The sequence below is a fragment of the Thunnus albacares genome, chromosome 1 (assembly GCF_914725855.1).
Source record: "Thunnus albacares chromosome 1, fThuAlb1.1, whole genome shotgun sequence".
Lineage (NCBI taxonomy): Eukaryota > Metazoa > Chordata > Actinopteri > Scombriformes > Scombridae > Thunnus > Thunnus albacares.
The window spans coordinates 30,490,103-30,510,229 of NC_058106.1; the positions used below are offsets into that span (position 1 = coordinate 30,490,103).

A 20,127-nucleotide genomic window follows, 5' to 3' on the forward strand; every position below is an offset into this window, starting at 1 on the left:
ATCTTCACAAGGGGGCCCAATTCTTTTTTAACTGTCTAACCATTGTTTTAGTATAAACAGTAGTGTATACACCTTAAACACTGTGATGCTCTAACCACACGAATCACACTCCAGCATCAAGAATAAAACCTGAGTCACAGTTCCTCAGGTTCCTCACAGTTTCAGGTTGACGTGAGAAGAAGTCACGTAAGCAGGAAGCAGCTTGTTCAGTTATGCACTCTGGAGGAGATTGGTGTGTGTTTATCGTCTTCCTGTCCTGCATGGGTGTTGTATTACAAGGTACTGTCTCCAAACTGCCAGAATCAATTAATATGAATAATGAATGCCTACTAAAGCCGATGGTCGTGAGTGCTTATTTTGTCGCAGCTCCCAGTGTTCTTCGCACATGCAGATCGGTTTAATTTTGCAGGAGGTGTGAGAAGTGTATTCTTCTGAGAGGAGGGTCTTAAAATATCTTTCATCAGGTGTTTGTAAAAGACACAATATGTCCTAAAACAGACTAACACTAAACTCTGCACTCAGCAGCATGTTAGCTGAACATGATCTATCTTGTTTCACATGGAGAAGCTGGGTGATTTCAACTCATATCTGGACTGACACCATTGAGTTACATCAAGAGACATGAATGGCATTACTAACCCTGCTAAGATCATGAGACACACTTAAGCAACTACAGTTGGAAGGCTCCTACATATTAGCCAGATCAAGGCCACTAACCAGGCTGCTTCGAAAATCTGATTACCTGCTCACTTTGCAGGCATCAACAAGTCCTATCAGCACCTCTAAAGCTCACTGATTAGCACATTATATCTTATTTCTTTTAATACCCAACAAAAACCAAATTGTAAAAGTGACAAATTGCAGTTTTACATGGTGTTATGTGCCGAACTTTATTTGCCAGGCAAACAGCAAAGAATCCAGGGGGAACTGATGCTCTTGTAATTTGTTTTTAAAAATTTACATCCAGTTAAGGTTTGTTGTTGCACTTTATCAGTTTTTGCCCGTGTTCGTTATTGCTTATGATGTCCATAGTTGCTGTTATTTAGAGCAAAGGTTTAACTGATTATTTAGGTTTTGTAATGATCATATTTGACACCTTCAGTATTCTGATAAATGCATTTTGTGGCAGATTTTTTTTTTAGGTAAACCTTAATTCAATAATGTAAAGCATTCAATTCTTGAAAACTACTAAGACCAAATGTTTCCTCCTTTACCAAAACACTCTTGAGTGTCCCTGAGAAAGAAAAGGCGCAACACATCTATATTTGATGCTAATAAGACACTTTCAGGCTCATATAAATTGAAGTAGAGACAAAAACACATGATTTGGCCTTTGACTGAAAGGGTTGATACTTAATTGTGCTGCACATTTAATACTGTATATGTTTTAACATGTGAACTGCACTTTACATTTATGGATTGGTTGGGTTAATATGGTGCTTTGTTTTTGCAGCTTTGTAGGTTAAGTTAGATTGATCTATCAGCATTTCCATTATTGACTTTTATGTCAATGAGCAATTGCTGAGTTGGCGATTAATTGTACGCAACACCAGGCTAAACCAAGAGCTCTTAAAATATAACATGTATTAGACTGTATTTAAAAACCTACAAGATTCCATATATGTATTTATTAGAATATATATCTTATACACCAGTATAGACAATATTTTTTTCAGCTATTGATTAACTTACACATAAATTAATTATTTTCTAGTTTATATGTTGTGATGGTTTGACACTAGAAAGATTTTTTATGCTTCCCATAATGTAAAAAAGTCTGTAAAATAATATCTAGAGTGATCCAAACTCCTACAGAGGAAAATCATTTCTCTAATCAAGTCTGCTCAGGTTTTCAAATGTGCAGGCAGCTGCTTGTGGGAGAGGACTTAATTAGACCCAACTACTAAGTAACATTATGGGAAAGATTTAATGCAGAATCTAATGTGTGTGTGAGCACTTAAGTGCTGCAATGTGGAGAAAAGTGGAAGCGCTTCATTATTCTGCAGCAACTGCTCCTTCCTGCCATCACTGTACCATGAATACAATAATGTGTTCAAGTTCAACGTGCCTTGTTGAATCATGGAAAAAAATGTATTTAGAATAAGATTTTTATCATCAAAAGACAACTGAAGGTGTTGCATTGCTCTTAAACCCTGGAATAAAAATAGAACTGCAGACTGGTAATTTTGATACATTATTCATCTTTATATGTGTGATTTAGTTGACCTATTGAAGATTTTGTCATTTTAATCAGTTTTTCCCCCTTAAATCCACATATTTGCTCTCAAATCCTGTGTGATATAAGACATTATACCTCCATTATTTCCAGAACCTGTGCAACATTACATCAGCATTGATTCTGTCTCTTCTTAACAAATATCACCCTCTTGTGGTACATTAACTCTTTTACATGTAAATGTTTCAACAACCCTGCAGTAATGTTTTAATGGGGGAAACATCTCTACTGAAGGAATGCTATTTCTGTCATATCTTTTGAAATATGTACAATGGGCCTTTTCCAAAAAAGACATTTTGACTTGTCATAGCAGGAAAACCACAGGTGTGATTGATACCATTAATGATGCCTCAGATCCATTTGACTGTATCAATAGTAAACATCAGTGAGCACAGTGTTATTAACATTATCGATTATACACTGTTAAAACAAAGTTATTTCACAGAAATTTACTGTATTATTTTACTTTTGTTTTTTTTTTGTTTTTTCTACATGAAGTGTAAATGCCATAAAAACACAGAAAAATTATATTTATTAAAAATATTCACCATAAAATAAAGGCTGTAATCTGTAAATTAATATTAAAGTTTTTTTTAAACAGGATTATTCAATTACTTAATGGTCTTGAATGTTAAATTACATTGAATTCTATGTAAAATTACAAAAAATACACATCCTATTACTGAATTTAAAATTAAGGCAACGTTTTTTTACAGCAAAACTTTAAAGTTAATGTAAAAACATGTAAAAATAAATAAATAAATGTATAAATAGTAAAAAAAAAATGGTAAAAAGTCTGGCAGCAAAAGTTGCAAAACACTTACTGTCAAATAACGGTAATAAAAACCTTTAGTTATTCTACAGAGAATTTAAAAAAAAAAAAAAAAAACAGATATTTACTGTAGACATTATCTGCATTTTTACAGTCCAACTGTTGTGAAATTGCTTGAATGTTAAACAAATAAAAAACACATTGAAGAAATACTGTGTAATACCATGTAAAAAAAAAAAAAAAAAAGGCTTGTTTTATACAGTACTCTTTTGTAAATTCATTCACCTCTTCTCTCTCTTCTCTCTCAACCCAACCAGTCGGGGCAGATGGCTGCCTACCCAGAGCTGGGTTCTGCTTGAGGTTTCTTCGTGTTAAAGGTTTTTCCTTACCGCGGTCGCCAAGTGCTTGCTCATGGGGGAATTGTTGGGTCTCTCTCTCTGTAAATTAAAGAGTATAGTCTAGACCTGCTCCATGTGAAAAGTGCCCTGAGATGACTTTTGTTATGATTTGGCGCTATATAAATAAAATTGAATTGAATTGAATTGAATTCATAGAATTATCCAATTTATCCTTAAGACTGCCCCATCAAAGCACGGATTTATGGGTGTAAAAAAGTGATAAAAAGTAGTAAAATAGTTGAAAAAAGATATAAATGTAAACATAGAAAATGTCTCTATAGTCACTGTGCTTCAGACAGATCAAGAAAGTGCGTGCAGATTCAATGAATGCTGTACAATCATTGGATGAATCATGCTGTGGGGAGATGATCTCGACCAATGATATTGTTTGAGTTCTGGGGGCGGTTCCGCCCGGCGTGATTCATCCAATGACTGCACAGCATTCAATTGTTTGAATATACGCGCACTTTGTTGATCTCTGTCTGAAGTGCAGACTACAGAGAGAAAATTTCTCTGAATAAAGTAACACAAGTCATTTCCCAAGCCTGTTGATTTGAGAATGATGATTCATATTCAGTTTTCACTAAAGCGTTGACGTTGCATAAGTGTCAGAATTTTAAAATGTATGTGGAGTCAGCAGTGCTAACGTTAGCATTTGCTTTTTGTATGCATTAAGTAAGTCTGTGTGGCCTCAGATGACATAACGTTATGCCAGTCCTGATGAAGCTATCAAGGTTAGCCTTGAATCAGAATCTCACATCAGTCATAGTAACGTTAAATAAGTTATATTTGTCAGTTGACCAGTTATGTGTTTAAGCTCCTATTCTGTCCTGCAAACATTAAATAAAAGGCTGTGGCAAGTTAGTATGCAAGTGTTAATAGGTTTAGCCAGTTAGCTTGATAAGTTACTAATATTATCAATTAAAGAAACATTAGACTGCCCAGCTGCTCCTGTTTACTGCTAGAAGTAAATATGTTACCAGTGACCTGCTGCCTACTAACTAAGTTAGTGTTGGTGTGTTTGTTCCTTGACTTTGCGGCAGCAACAACTAGCAATAATAACAGTAAAATAGCAATACAGCAGCACAGTCACAGCAATATAGCATTTAAAAAAGAAACACAATGCAGTAAGATTTACACGCTGTCACACTGGAACTATTGCATGACATAAGGCTAGGTAGAGAGAGCGCAATGAAAACTGGAGGAAACTCGGAGTATGTCAACACTAACGCACTTCAGAGGCGCTGTGTGTAAGCATTTTGGATTTTACTCTATCAATGGCAAAATTATCAATAAAGATAAGGCTGTTTGCCGACTTTGTATGAAGCAACTACTTTACAGTAACGTAACCACAACAACAAATGGAGTCACCTGTTAGCTTCTCACCCAAGTGAGGCTTAAGAATCAGAGCACCAGCAGCTACACAACCTCGCTTAACTTCCTATTTTTTGTCTATAAATTACATAATGCTAATGTTCTATATAATTTGTACCTGTGGTTTTCCTGCTATGACATGTCAAAATGTCTTGGCCTGAATTATATTCACACCTGTCTACACGTGTCTAAATAAATCTATATTTTCATAATAGTTCACATTTTTTGTTTTGTCATTGAGGTGAAAGAACCTTGTTTGCTTCACAAGGACTGAAAAACAGGACTGACTTAAAAGGATTTTCTACTCATGAATTATGTAAACTATACACAGTTTGAAACTTTACAGGTCAAAGAAAATATACATTTTTAATACGCCTTTTTCATGGAAGATATTTTGATTTGTCAAAGTATGAAAATAAGAAAGCTCTGTGAAAAGGTAAAAGTAGCAGCAAAATAAAAAAATATATTTTTCATCTTAATGACTGATTATTTCCAGATAATACATTTTTATTTAGTCCACACTCACATGATTTGACTTACCAGTGACTGATGTCTCGCCAGAAATTTCTTGCAGCATCCAAGATTGTACAAAAAAAATTCTGCCTTTCCCGCATTTGGGATAGAAGTCTCTAGACTCTGTCTTAAACAAGTTGTTTTGATAGACAAAGAGCTAATTTCAAAGACCAACAGCCGAATCTTCAACAGAGAACGCCTGCATAGAAAATCTGAGGATTTTTTTTTCAAACAGAATTATAGACGACACATGCAGGCACTTTATTGATGTTTGTGTCTGTGGTTCTCCAGCAGCAACAACTTGTGGTTTTAAGACGTCTGCAACATCACTTATTGACTTGGATTTAGAAGGCACATTAGACCATTTAAAACTGATTTTACAGATGCAATTCCTGACATGATAAGGCACCAGTGTAGTGGTGCAGCTTATATTACAAACAGGGGATTTCTGTTATGTTGTCCAAGAGTAATAAGGTTAAAGAAGCATTTCTAGAGTTCCAGTATTCCAGATAAATTACCTCCAATATATATCCCAAAAAACTAACCTTGTAGTCCAAGAGGTATGATGAGGCTAGCAGTCTGGCAAGATATCTCAAAGATATCTCATAACATATTTGTCTTTCTAGCAAATTAACCAAGATTTGTGAAAACAAACCTGTCTTTGTCTTCCAGCGCACAAACTCAAGCCAGAAAACTGGCTGCCAAGAGAAAAAAGGAAATTTATCTCAAATGTTGTCTATCTGAAGGTTACTCAAACCATTACCTCATAAACTGCAAACCAAGAAAATATAGTCATTATAACTCAAAACATATTTCTGTCTTTCTGTTAACGTGCAAACCAACACATTTGTTTTGCAAACAGCTCTATAATCAGCACACTTTTTTTGGATCTGTCAGTGTGATGAAGACTACATAAACATCTATTAGTTGTTGACCAGGTCCAGGATTTGGTCCTGCTGGATTCTCAGTGGGTAAAATCTGATGATGAAAAACAACACAGTCGCCCTCTGGTGGTCGTATTCATACTTAACCTTTTAAAACCAGCAGTGGGTTTTGGTCAGTACAAACTCCTGCTGTGCAGCCTGTGTTTGTTCAAATCCACAGAGCTTCATTTTAAATTCCAGCAAACATCCAAACATTTCCTACAATACCAAATATGTGAGGCTAAATTGTGTGAAAATGAATGCAAAATTATGAACAAAACATGTAGAATATTTCAATTTTATGTAATGGTGCTGCCATAAAAACTTTGAGTGTTGGGTTTGAATACTTTACTCAGTTCAAACATCATATTGCCTCAATGAGGAGCTGGAACAAGCTGATACACAATTTATATGTGATACTGTCAGACAGACAGAATAATATTTTTCCAGCCTTAAATCTACTTAAGGGGAAATAATGAGTTACACAGAATTAGCTTGAATTCTCTACATCAGTCTGTATTCAGAGTCTAAAACTTATATTAGCTGTTAATTGTGGTGAAGCAGACAAAGATACTTATTATCTATTCTGCATTACATTCATTAACTATCAACCGTAAATACCAATTTAATAACACATTTATAAGTTAAACGACTGGTTAGTAAAGATTAACCTCATGAACCATGATGTATTTATGCTGCTTTTTAAAGCAGCTTGTTTGACAATAATGGAGTAAAGCTGAGAGTTAATATATAATGTTGACTATTGTATGAAACAGTGAGGAGAAAGGCGACTGGCAGATTGCCTCAGAGGTGCAAAATGGCCAAAATGCTGTTATTGGCATTTCCTCATGTCTTATCATGGACATGCACATTATTAATGACGATGATCAAGGAGTGAGAGAGAGACAGTCCTCCCTGTTGATAACTGTTGACATGTATTTCTATTTGGTTTATTTATGTAATAATTCTCTCTCTATATTAGGCTTTAATTTACTTAAGACAATACTTGTGACTTCATTAGACATGTGGTTTGTGTTAGGACTTTGATTAAATCCCATCAACTTTATTTATGTATTTCTTCAAAACTTATGTCAACAGAAAAAATGAAAAACTTGCTCCACATTAGTGGCTTTGCTTCCCTCTTGTGGATGAGCTGTCTACAACCTCAGACTGAGCTCTGCTACCCGCCAACACCAGAGATTATTCATTGAGAAGAAGCCAGTCAGTGTAGCTCTGACGGCCCAAACTCATAATCCCTTCATTAGTTTCTCATTTGTGTAAATCTCATGAGTCGTGACAAAAAAGTGGTTTCACTGCATTTTTGGAGGTTAATACTGTACATGAAAGGTTGAGTAGTCAATCAAGTTAATTTCATACTCCTACTCATAACACTTGTATATTGTTTAACATGTTGTTGTTTGTTATGTTCTAGTATGTCTTTATCATACTGCTAAGCCTAAAATATAAACAACAATTGGAGCACAGAGTGTTAAAGGAAGAAGAAGTGAGGCGGTGGGGCTATCCAGACTGGTTTAAATAAAACACTATTTCTATTGGGAAAAGTAAATTTACAAGCATGTGCACATTGTAATATAACTGAAAATGCTGAACACGTATTAATGCACTGTGTCAAATGTAATGAAGAAAGCGTTAGGTTACATCAAAGGGTGAGAGAGGACAAACAGGGATGGGATTTGGAAGGGATACTAGGAACTAGTGGTGATAGTGAGGGAAATTCAGAAAGGGGTAGTAGAATTCTTAGTAAACACCATATTGTTTAACAGAATATATTATAGGTGTTCTTTCTTTTTTTTTTTTTCTTTGTTTGAGTGGGCTATTGGGGAAAGAGACTTCTATTAAAAAAAAACAAATAGATACAAGAACTCTTTAATTCTTCAAGCCATCAGTGTGTATAACATGCAAGTTTAATTAACAGGTCTCTTAGCTGGTCACTTGCACTTTTACACTTTTATACCAAATTACTATTTTTGGATTGATTGTTTTTATTTTGTCTCAACGTGATCAAATTTGTTGTTGTTTTTTTTTATCATGATTATGCTCTGGTTTTACTGGTTATTCTATTGTTTTTACTCTGGTTTCTATGGTGCTTTTATGTCTGCAGCATTGGACCAAACGAATTCCCCCTGTGTGGGATAATAAAGTTGATCTGAATCTGAATCTGTATTGTAAACTGGATCCCGTTCTACATACTCCGATACGGTAGGTGGCGGTTTGCACCTATAAGTTGGTATCCGCCAAAAAACGCAAAGAAGAAGAAGGAAAAAAAGAAGCAGCCAGTTTTAGAAGCAGGTAGTTGCGTTTCCAGTAGTTAATAATAGTGTGAATCATCCCCATCATCTCCCGGATTCGCTGATCCAGGATGAACATAAGGAACAGAATTCAGCTGGAGTTGAGGAACTGCACTCCGTCAAATGTAAGTCGGGCTCACATCTCTCAGGTCATGTTTCACTCTTCAGCTAATGGAGAATATTTCGTGTGATGTCTTGACGTGGGGATGCAAAGTTTCTTGCAAGTTGAAAGATGATGCTGACGTTGCTTTGGGAGCATGTTTACAGCAGGCAGGTGCTGCAGGTATGTCGGTTCAACTTTTGAGCGGCTTTTCATAAGGCATTTTGCTCATTTATGTTTATGTCTCTAGGTCGACCTAGAGACTGAAGTGGTATTTCTATTCTCCAAATAGAAATAGCTGAATAAATTATCATCTTAATACAGACTCATAACCAGTTTAGCTGATCTCTGACAAACTGCAGCCACTCGATATAGATAAAGAATAAATGATCAAGAAAGTGCGTGCAGATTCAATGAATGCTGTACAATCATTGGATGAATCATGCTGTGGGGAGATGATCTCGACCAATGATATTGTTTGAGTTCTGGGGGCGGTTCCGCCCGGCGTGATTCATCCAATGACTGCACAGCATTCAATTGTTTGAATATACGCGCGCTTTGTTGATCTCTGTCTGAAGTGCAGACTACAGAGAGAAAATTTCTCTGAATAAAGTAACACAAGTCATTTCCCAAGCCTGTTGATTTGAGAATGATGATTCATATTCAGTTTTCACTAAAGCGTTGACGTTGCATAAGTGTCAGAATTTTAAAATGTATGTGGAGTCAGCAGTGCTAACGTTAGCATTTGCTTTTTGTATGCATTAAGTAAGTCTGTGTGGCCTCAGATGACATAACGTTATGCCAGTCCTGATGAAGCTATCAAGGTTAGCCTTGAATCAGAATCTCACATCAGTCATAGTAACGTTAAATAAGTTACATTTGTCAGTTGACCAGTTATATGTTTAAGCTCCTATTCTGTCCTGCAAACATTAAATAAAAGGCTGTGGCAAGTTAGTATGCAAGTGTTAATAGGTTTAGCCAGTTAGCTTGATAAGTTACTAATATTATCAATTAAAGAAACATTAGACTGCCCAGCTGCTCCTGTTTACTGCTAGAAGTAAATATGTTACCAGTGACCTGCTGCCTACTAACTAAGTTAGTGTTGGTGTGTTTGTTCCTTGACTTTGCGGCAGCAACAACTAGCAATAATAACAGTAAAATAGCAATACAGCAGCACAGTCACAGCAATATAGCATTTAAAAAAGAAACACAATGCAGTAAGATTTACACGCTGTCACACTGGAACTATTGCATGACATAAGGCTAGGTAGAGAGAGCGCAATGAAAACTGGAGGAAACTCGGAGTATGTCAACACTAACGCACTTCAGAGGCGCTGTGTGTAAGCATTTTGGATTTTACTCTATCAATGGCAAAATTATCAATAAAGATAAGGCTGTTTGCCGACTTTGTATGAAGCAACTACTTTACAGTAACGTAACCACAACAACAAATGGAGTCACCTGTTAGCTTCTCACCCAAGTGAGGCTTAAGAATCAGAGCACCAGCAGCTACACAACCTCGCTTAACTTCCTATTTTTTGTCTATAAATTACATAATGCTAATGTTCTATATAATTTGTACCTGTGGTTTTCCTGCTATGACATGTCAAAATGTCTTGGCCTGAATTATATTCACACCTGTCTACACGTGTCTAAATAAATCTATATTTTCATAATAGTTCACATTTTTTGTTTTGTCATTGAGGTGAAAGAACCTTGTTTGCTTCACAAGGACTGAAAAACACGACTGACTTAAAAGGATTTTCTACTCATGAATTATGTAAACTATACACAGTTTGAAACTTTACAGGTCAAAGAAAATATACATTTTTAATACGCCTTTTTCATGGAAGATATTTTGATTTGTCAAAGTATGAAAATAAGAAAGCTCTGTGAAAAGGTAAAAGTAGCAGCAAAATAAAAAAATATATTTTTCATCTTAATGACTGATTATTTCCAGATAATACATTTTTATTTAGTCCACACTCACATGATTTGACTTACCAGTGACTGATGTCTCGCCAGAAATTTCTTGCAGCATCCAAGATTGTACAAAAAAAATTCTGCCTTTCCCGCATTTGGGATAGAAGTCTCTAGACTCTGTCTTAAACAAGTTGTTTTGATAGACGAAGAGCTAATTTCAAAGACCAACAGCCGAATCTTCAACAGAGAACGCCTGCATAGAAAATCTGAGGATTTTTTTTTCAAACAGAATTATAGACGACACATGCAGGCACTTTATTGATGTTTGTGTCTGTGGTTCTCCAGCAGCAACAACTTGTGGTTTTAAGATGTCTGCAACATCACTTATTGACTTGGATTTAGAAGGCACATTAGACCATTTAAAACTGATTTTACAGATGCAATTCCTGACATGATAAGGCACCAGTGTAGTGGTGCAGCTTATATTACAAACAGGGGATTTCTGTTATGTTGTCCAGGAGTAATAAGGTTAAAGAAGCATTTCTAGAGTTCCAGTATTCCAGATAAATTACTTAGTTTAAGCCAAACTCCTTCAATATATGTCCCAAAAAACTAACCTTGTAGTCCAAGAGGTATGATGAGGCTAGCAGTCTGGCAAATACACATAAAAGATATCTCATAACATGTTTGTCTTTCTAGCAAATTAACCAAGATTTGTGAAAACAAACCTGTCTTTGTCTTCCAGCGCACAAACTCAAGCCAGAAAACTGGCTGCCAAGAGAAAAAAAGAAATTTATCTCAAATGTTGTCTATCTGAAGGTTACTCAAACCATTTCCTCATAAACTGCAAACCAAGAAAATATAGTCATTATAACTCAAAACATATTTCTGTCTTTCTGTTAACATGCAAACCAACACATTTGTTTTGCAAACAGCTCTATAATCAGCACACTTTTTTTGGATCTGTCAGTGTGATGAAGACTACATAAACATCTATTAGTTGTTGACCAGGTCCAGGATTTGGTCCTGCTGGATTCTCAGTGGGTAAAATCTGATGATGAAAAACAACACAGTCGCCCTCTGGTGGTCGTATTCATACTTAACCTTTTAAAACCAGCAGTGGGTTTTGGTCAGTACAAACTCCTGCTGTGCAGCCTGTGTTTGTTCAAATCCACAGAGCTTCATTTTAAATTCCAGCAAACATCCAAACATTTCCTACAATACCAAATATGTGAGGCTAAATTGTGTGAAAATGAATGCAAAATTATGAACAAAACATGTAGAATATTTCAATTTTATGTAATGGTGCTGCCATAAAAACTTTGAGTGTTGGGTTTGAATACTTTACTCAGTTCAAACATCATATTGCCTCAATGAGGAGCTGGAACAAGCTGATACACAATTTATATGTGATACTGTCAGACAGACAGAATAATATTTTTCCAGCCTTAAATCTACTTAAGGGGAAATAATGAGTTACACAGAATTAGCTTGAATTCTCTACATCAGTCTGTATTCAGAGTCTAAAACTTATATTAGCTGTTAATTGTGGTGAAGCAGACAAAGATACTTATTATCTATTCTGCATTACATTCATTAACTATCAACCGTAAATACCAATTTAATAACACATTTATAAGTTAAACGACTGGTTAGTAAAGATTAACCTCATGAACCATGATGTATTTATGCTGCTTTTTAAAGCAGCTTGTTTGACAATAATGGAGTAAAGCTGAGAGTTAATATATAATGTTGACTATTGTATGAAACAGTGAGGAGAAAGGCGACTGGCAGATTGCCTCAGAGGTGCAAAATGGCCAAAATGCTGTTATTGGCATTTCCTCATGTCTTATCATGGACATGCACATTATTAATGACGATGATCAAGGAGTGAGAGAGAGACAGTCCTCCCTGTTGATAACTGTTGACATGTATTTCTATTTGGTTTATTTATGTAATAATTCTCTCTCTATATTAGGCTTTAATTTACTTAAGACAATACTTGTGACTTCATTAGACATGTGGTTTGTGTTAGGACTTTGATTAAATCCCATCAACTTTATTTATGTATTTCTTCAAAACTTATGTCAACAGAAAAAATGAAAAACTTGCTCCACATTAGTGGCTTTGCTTCCCTCTTGTGGATGAGCTGTCTACAACCTCAGACTGAGCTCTGCTACCCGCCAACACCAGAGATTATTCATTGAGAAGAAGCCAGTCAGTGTAGCTCTGACGGCCCAAACTCATAATCCCTTCATTAGTTTCTCATTTGTGTAAATCTCATGAGTCGTGACAAAAAAGTGGTTTCACTGCATTTTTGGAGGTTAATACTGTACATGAAAGGTTGAGTAGTCAATCAAGTTAATTTCATACTCCTACTCATAACACTTGTATATTGTTTAACATGTTGTTGTTTGTTATGTTCTAGTATGTCTTTATCATACTGCTAAGCCTAAAATATAAACAACAATTGGAGCACAGAGTGTTAAAGGAAGAAGAAGTGAGGCGGTGGGGCTATCCAGACTGGTTTAAATAAAACACTATTTCTATTGGGAAAAGTAAATTTACAAGCATGTGCACATTGTAATATAACTGAAAATGCTGAACACGTATTAATGCACTGTGTCAAATGTAATGAAGAAAGCGTTAGGTTACATCAAAGGGTGAGAGAGGACAAACAGGGATGGGATTTGGAAGGGATACTAGGAACTAGTGGTGATAGTGAGGGAAATTCAGAAAGGGGTAGTAGAATTCTTAGTAAACACCATATTGTTTAACAGAATATATTATAGGTGTTCTTTCTTTTTTTTTTTTCTTTGTTTGAGTGGGCTATTGGGGAAAGAGACTTCTATTAAAAAAAAACAAATAGATACAAGAACTCTTTAATTCTTCAAGCCATCAGTGTGTATAACATGCAAGTTTAATTAACAGGTCTCTTAGCTGGTCACTTGCACTTTTACACTTTTATACCAAATTACTATTTTTGGATTGATTGTTTTTATTTTGTCTCAACGTGATCAAATTTGTTGTTGTTTTTTTTTTATCATGATTATGCTGTGGTTTTACTGGTTATTCTATTGTTTTTACTCTGGTTTCTATGGTGCTTTTATGTCTGCAGCATTGGACCAAACGAATTCCCCCTGTGTGGGATAATAAAGTTGATCTGAATCTGAATCTGTATTGTAAACTGGATCCCGTTCTACATACTCCGATACGGTAGGTGGCGGTTTGCACCTATGAGTTGGTATCCGCCAAAAAACGCAAAGAAGAAGAAGGAAAAAAGAAGCAGCCAGTTTTAGAAGCAGGTAGTTGCGTTTCCAGTAGTTAATAATAGTGTGAATCATCCCCATCATCTCCCGGATTCGCTGATCCAGGATGAACATAAGGAACAGAATTCAGCTGGAGTTGAGGGACTGCACTCCGTCAAATGTAAATCGGGCTCACATCTCTCAGGTCATGTTTCACTCTTCAGCTAATGGAGAATATTTCGTGTGATGTCTTGACGTGGGGATGCAAAGTTTCTTGCAAGTTGAAAGATGATGCTGACGTTGCTTTGGGAGCATGTTTACAGCAGGCAGGTGCTGCAGGTATTTCGGTTCAACTTTTGAGCGGCTTTTCATAAGGCATTTTGCTCATTTATGTTTATGTCTCTAGGTCGACCTAGAGACTGAAGTGGTATTTCTATTCTCCAAATAGAAATAGCTGAATAAATTATCATCTTAATACCAGTTTAGCTGATCTCTGACAAACTGCAGCCACTCGATATAGATAAAGAATAAATGATGTACATAAAAATCCATTTATAATCCAACCAGATGTCAGGTTTTAACATAAGCCTACTATGTCCTAATCGATCAGTGTGTTTCTCCACTAAACCCGACCTTATTCTGTAAGCGTGGCTCAATAATTTGAACTGTATTAGTGAGAGAAGAAGCTGCCTCCTGACTTTTTGTTTTGTGGTTTTTTTGTGTGAGTGTTTGTGTGAGCACAGAGAGAGGAGGCGAGGCAGAGCAGAGCTTTTCCCCACAAAGTGAAAGTGTCTAAACTTAACAAATAAAGAAATGTTCAGCGCTGAAAACCAACTTATTTAGACTTCTACAGGCTGCTTTGTGTTGGCTTCAGTGTTCATCAGGCTTTAGATGGATTTATTATATTAAAAACCAGGCTGCATCGCCGTCTTTCTGCGATCTTTTATCGTGCACATGCTCACATGTGAAAATCTGATATATGAGAGTTTTACAGGGGGAAATGGCTGTCTTCCTTGTTGTTACACTCTGCGCCTCAGCAGGTCTGAACTTGGAAAATAAACTGCCGTCCCTTCGTTTAAAAATCACACAGAAGTAAGAAGAAAAGTTAGCGTGAGAAAATGCATGTGTAGTGAGGTTGTGTGAGATGTGTTAATTGCGTGAGTATCACAGAGTTGGCAGCCCAAGGTCAATACGATGTTGCAGATGTTTTCCTATAGTTTGAGAGAACAGTTCATTTGGTCTTGTTCAGTGAGTACCGGTGTTTCGGTTTAACCAGTGACCGTGTTAACTGGTGACATTCAGGTGAGTGTGTTGTGGTTGTCATGGTGACAGCAGCTGGTGAAAACAGAACATGTAGATGTCTCCTAAAGTCTTACATTATTGTATGTTCAACACAGTATATATTCATCTGGTCCTTTTTGTATTACATTATGTAAATTAAATGGTGTCTCCAACAAGAAGCATTCACATTAACTCACTTATTTTTTCTGAAATTAGTCTTTTTAAATGTCTTGCTCGAGATGAAACGCTGAATCTCGTTTCAGTATCCACACTGATGGTCACAAGGCTGGTCAAACCTAGTGATTATTGGCTGTGTGACCGCAAAGTTAACACAATATTTAGCCACAAACGCTACTTTTAATGTGCGCACAATGACAAAGCAGGTTAATTGGTTGAATATGGACCACTTTGCGATTGAAGATAACACTATGAAATCACAAGATAAACTACAGCTGCACTGCCAACTCATAGGCTATGTTTGTTTCCCACATTATAAGAAACATTACGAGGTGAATGCTTCTTGCTGAGTACAGTTTAACTTACGTAAATGACTGGCGTAGATAAACACATTGATTGATTAAAGTAAAATCGATAAAGCTTTTAGGAGCCAGTTGCCCTCAGTATGAGCAACCATCACGCATTCAGCTGAAACTTGCACAGCTGAAACACGGTCACTGGTTAAACTGAAACACATCACTGTACATTTACTGCCAGATTGACAACTTACTACCTAATGACAACTAACGTTAAAAGTAAAGTTAGGCTTTGCTGTCTGCTTCCCGGCTCATTTTAAAAAAGACAAGAGAGAGAGAGAGCAGCAGTGGTCGAGCGAGCTAGAGAGTGAATGAAGAGAGAGAGCACTGGTAGTGAGAATGCCGGTGAATCAGATCAATAAAATGTTATTTTTTGATTGTTTCACAGCGGTTACGTTTCAGAGGACAAATGAACACGCCCACACCCCCACACACCTCTGCTCGACCCCACAGCTGAACACCGCACCGCCTGATTTGGTCTCTGCTCTGCTCACATTCACGATCACTTTTCTGACGCTAGCTCTCTCGCTTAAACACTCACTCGCTTAAAAGGAGTTACGCCACCTGCAGTTTCCCAGGCAACAACACAGACGTTGACTCGCATTTCGAAACAGCGCTGCTCAGAGGCTCCCAAACACTATTGATTTCTGAATGAATGGATATTTGGCATTATTTTTGGCATAAATAAAATATTTTTTGGCCTGGTGGGGGTTCTCACCAGGCCTGTACTATTGTAGAGGAAACACTGCAAGGACCATATGGACCACTGGTTCATATTCATAAACAGTTAAATGAAATAGCTACTCACATGCTATGCATAGGTAGATAGATATATTTCTATCTAGGTATAACCACGCAAAATACAGTGTACAGTGCAACAATAAGAATATAGAAAATATAGAATATAGACAAAGGATTATGAGCTCTGACATTTATTCAGCTAACAGCGTTGCCAACACGGCTAGAGAAGGGAGAAGGTGAAGGCTACAAAGACCACTCCACAGACCACTCATTAACTGGTCCAGACCTCTAGCTTCAGTGCCCCCTAGTGGTAGTGACCAGTGATCTGTGATAGCGACCACGGTCAGTGGACAGACCACTGAACTGGCGAGAACACCCTCTCTCTATCATTTTAAGCTCTTCAGTTGTCAATTTCTTGTACCATTTTTCGCATGGTTTCTTTCTTTTCTTCTCTATCTCTTTTTCCTCTGCTGCATGCCATTCTTTAAAAATTCATAACAATTAAGTTTTGACAGCTGTGCTCTTTCGTAATGCTATGGTTACAGGTTGGATAGCGGATGAATTTAGAACGGTGATTAAACTTTAACTGAACTACGTGTGCAATACATGGTTTTAACGCACACCTTCCGGCCAATCAGAAAAGAGTCTCCATGCAGACCGTGATATAAGTATACTTCACTATTGGCTTATACTTTTAGTTGGTGCCACAACAGTCATAAAATTAAAAAAAAATAGAAACCAAATGCCCATAGAAACCAGATGCCCGGCCATTTACTTTCCTCTAGTGTGAAACTGACTGCATTTGATCTTTTAAGGTTAAGGACCAGATGTATTTGTTTGTTCTCCAGGTCAGACATCTTGTGCTAGACAACTGTCGCTCGAATGAAGGCAAGATCGAGGGTCTAACGGACGAATTTGAGGAGCTGGAGTTTCTAAGCGCAATCAACGTTCAACTGAGGACAGTTGCCAACTTCCCGAAGCTAAATAAACTCACAAAGGTTGGTCTTTATCTACACAAAACAAGTTTTTTGCATATTTTGATTGTTTAATTAAAACAATCTGAACTCTTGAACTCAGCTTGAACTCAGCGATAACAGGATCTCAGGAGGGTTGGAAGTGCTGGCAGAGAAATGCCCCAACCTCACAGATCTCAACCTCAGTGGCAACGCGATTAAAGTCCTCAGCGCAATAGAACCATTGGTAACAGAGACTCTAAAATACTTGGAAAAAATACACAATACAGAGCAGTCGAGCTATATTAAGCTGTATTATTTATTAAATGTGCTATTCCTTTTGACAGAAAGAATTGGGGACCCTGAAAAGCCTAGATCTGTTTGACTGTGAAGTGACAAACCTGAATGAATACAGAGACAACGTATTCAAACTACTACCCCAGCTCACGTACCTGGACGGGTATGACAAAGACGACAGAGAACCGGATTCCGACGCTGAGTTTTCCGACGGTCAGTCTGAGGCTACAGCCAAAGTCCTTCATATACCTTTGTGTGGATAGACGTGTTCTTATAGCATGTTTGTGTTTTGCACATTTGGCTAATAACAACTGGTTTAACCCACATGTAGATGAGGACTCTTATGAAGAGGAAGAGGATGGCTTCTCTGAAGAGGTGGGATGAAAATAAATGTTTAATTATTTTCATTATTGATTCATGTGCAGAGTATTTTGTCAATTGCCATCTATAAATCTTCAAATGCTTTGTCCAACCAACAGTTCATAATTTTAAAACACATAGAAAAGCAACAAATTCAAATTTGAGAAGCTGGAACGAGAGAATATTTGCCATTTGTAATGATTAATCAATTATAAAAGATGCTGCAGATTAATTTTTTAATTTATTAACTGATGATTTAATCAACTAATTGTTTCAGTTCTAATGAAAACTATGCATAAACGTGCACAAAGAGCATCATCATAACTACTTGCTTAGAAGAGTTTCTCAACATTTTCTCACACCTGACCCCATTTACAGGTTTTCATAGGTCTTGATGCCAGCAATCAGAGACCTCTAACATTGTCTGGTGTTAAGAAATTATTACATATTACATTCATTTTATAATGTATCACACAATACTGAAAAATGTTGACATCTTTACAGTGCTTGCTTTGTTCAACCAACAGTCTGATACTCAAAGATAAATTATTTATAATGATATAAAACAGGAAAATGGCAAATTCTCCCTTTTGAGCTGCTGGATCCAGAACTTGTTTTGGCCTTTTTTTGCTTGATAAATTCTCAAAATAGTTGGCGATTACTTTTCTAAGAACTGACTAATTAATTGATTAATCATTTTAGTGTCATATAAAATAGTAGTTAAGTTTTAATTCCAGAAAGCAAACATTGATCGTGGGATTTGGACTTAAGCTAGAGGTGTGTGTGTGTGTTCAAGTGTGTGTCCACACTCAAATGTTCTTTTCGATCTGTTATAGAAAACTGACGGAGCCTGATGGTCTCTGAATATCACTGGAAGTCTAATGACGAGACACCACAGCAGAAGTGCTGCCATGTGGAGAAAAGTGGAAGAGCATCATTATCCAGCAGCAACTGCTCCTCCCTGCCATCACTGTACCATGAAGACAATAATATGTTAAAGTTCAAGTGCCTTGTTGAATTCTGGTTAAAAATGTTATTTAGAATTTTTTTTTTGAGATCATCAAAAGACGACTCAAGGTGTTGCATTGCTCTTAAACCCTGGAATAAAAATAGAACTGCAGACTGATGATTTTAATACATTACTCATCTTTACATGTGATTTAGTTGATCTAATGAGGATTTTGTCATCAGATTTTATTTAGTTTTTTTTCCATTTTACAATCCACATATTTGCTCTCAAATCCTCCAATACAAGAAATTATACCTCCATTATTTCCTGAACCTGCCCAACATTATATGATCCTGTCTCTTCTGGACAAATATCACCCTCTTGTGGTACATTAACACTTTTACATGTAAATATTTCAACAAGCCTGCAGTAATGTTTTTATGGGGGGAACATCTTTATTGAAGGAATGCTATTTCTGTCATATCTTTTGAAATATGTACAATGGGCCTTTTCCAAAAAAGACATTTTGACTTGTCATAGCAGGAAAACCACAAGTGTGATTGATACCATTAATGATGCCTCAGATCCATTTGACTGTATCAATAATAAACATCAGTGAGCACAGTGTTATTAACATTATTAAGTATACCTGTGGTTTTCCTGCTATGACATGTCAAAATGTCTTGGCCTGAATTATATTCACACCTGTCTACACGTTGTGTCTAAATAAATCTATATTTTAATAATAGTTCACATTTTTTGTTTTGTCATTGAGGTGAAAGAACCTTGTTTGCTTCACAAGGTCTGAAAAACAGGATTGACTTAAAAGGATTTTCTACTCATGAATTATGTAAACTATACAAAGTTTGAGGCTTTACAGGTCAAAGAAATGATAAATTTTTAATATGCCTTTTTCATGGAAGATATTTTGATTTGTCAAAGTATGAAAATAAGAAAGTTCTGTGAAAAGGTAAAAGTAGCAGCAAAATAAAAATATACATTTTTCATCTTAATGACTGATTATTTCCAGATAATACATTTTTTTTAGTCCACACTCTCATGATTTGACTTACCAGTGACTGATGTCTCGCCAGAAATTTCTTGCAGCATCCAAGATTTTACACAAAAAATTCTGCCTTTCCTGCATTTACTGGGACAGAAGTCTCTAGATTCTGTCTTAAACTAGTTGTTTTGATAGACGAAGAGCTAATTTCAAA

General features: G+C 36.4%; 1 protein-coding gene across 3 annotated transcripts; it reads left to right on the top strand.

Moving 5' to 3' along the window:
• Nucleotides 1–8,501: 8,501 nt before the first annotated feature.
• Nucleotides 8,502–19,658, top strand: LOC122984288 (acidic leucine-rich nuclear phosphoprotein 32 family member A-like). Of its 3 annotated transcripts, none has more exons than XM_044354641.1 (6): nt 8,502–8,650; nt 17,200–17,349; nt 17,429–17,551; nt 17,652–17,814; nt 17,933–17,976; nt 18,798–19,658. In XM_044354641.1, the coding sequence occupies exons 1-6, from the start codon at nt 8,597–8,599 to the stop codon at nt 18,813–18,815; spliced, it is 552 nt and encodes a 183-aa protein (XP_044210576.1). In that variant the 5' UTR covers nt 8,502–8,596; the 3' UTR covers nt 18,816–19,658. The 3 variants fall into 3 exon arrangements, with proteins under 3 accessions (XP_044210576.1, XP_044210587.1, XP_044210593.1); XM_044354652.1 differs by lacking the exon at nt 8,502–8,650 and adding an exon at nt 13,796–13,977; XM_044354658.1 differs by lacking the exon at nt 8,502–8,650 and adding an exon at nt 14,043–14,135.
• Nucleotides 19,659–20,127: the final 469 nt, after the last annotated feature.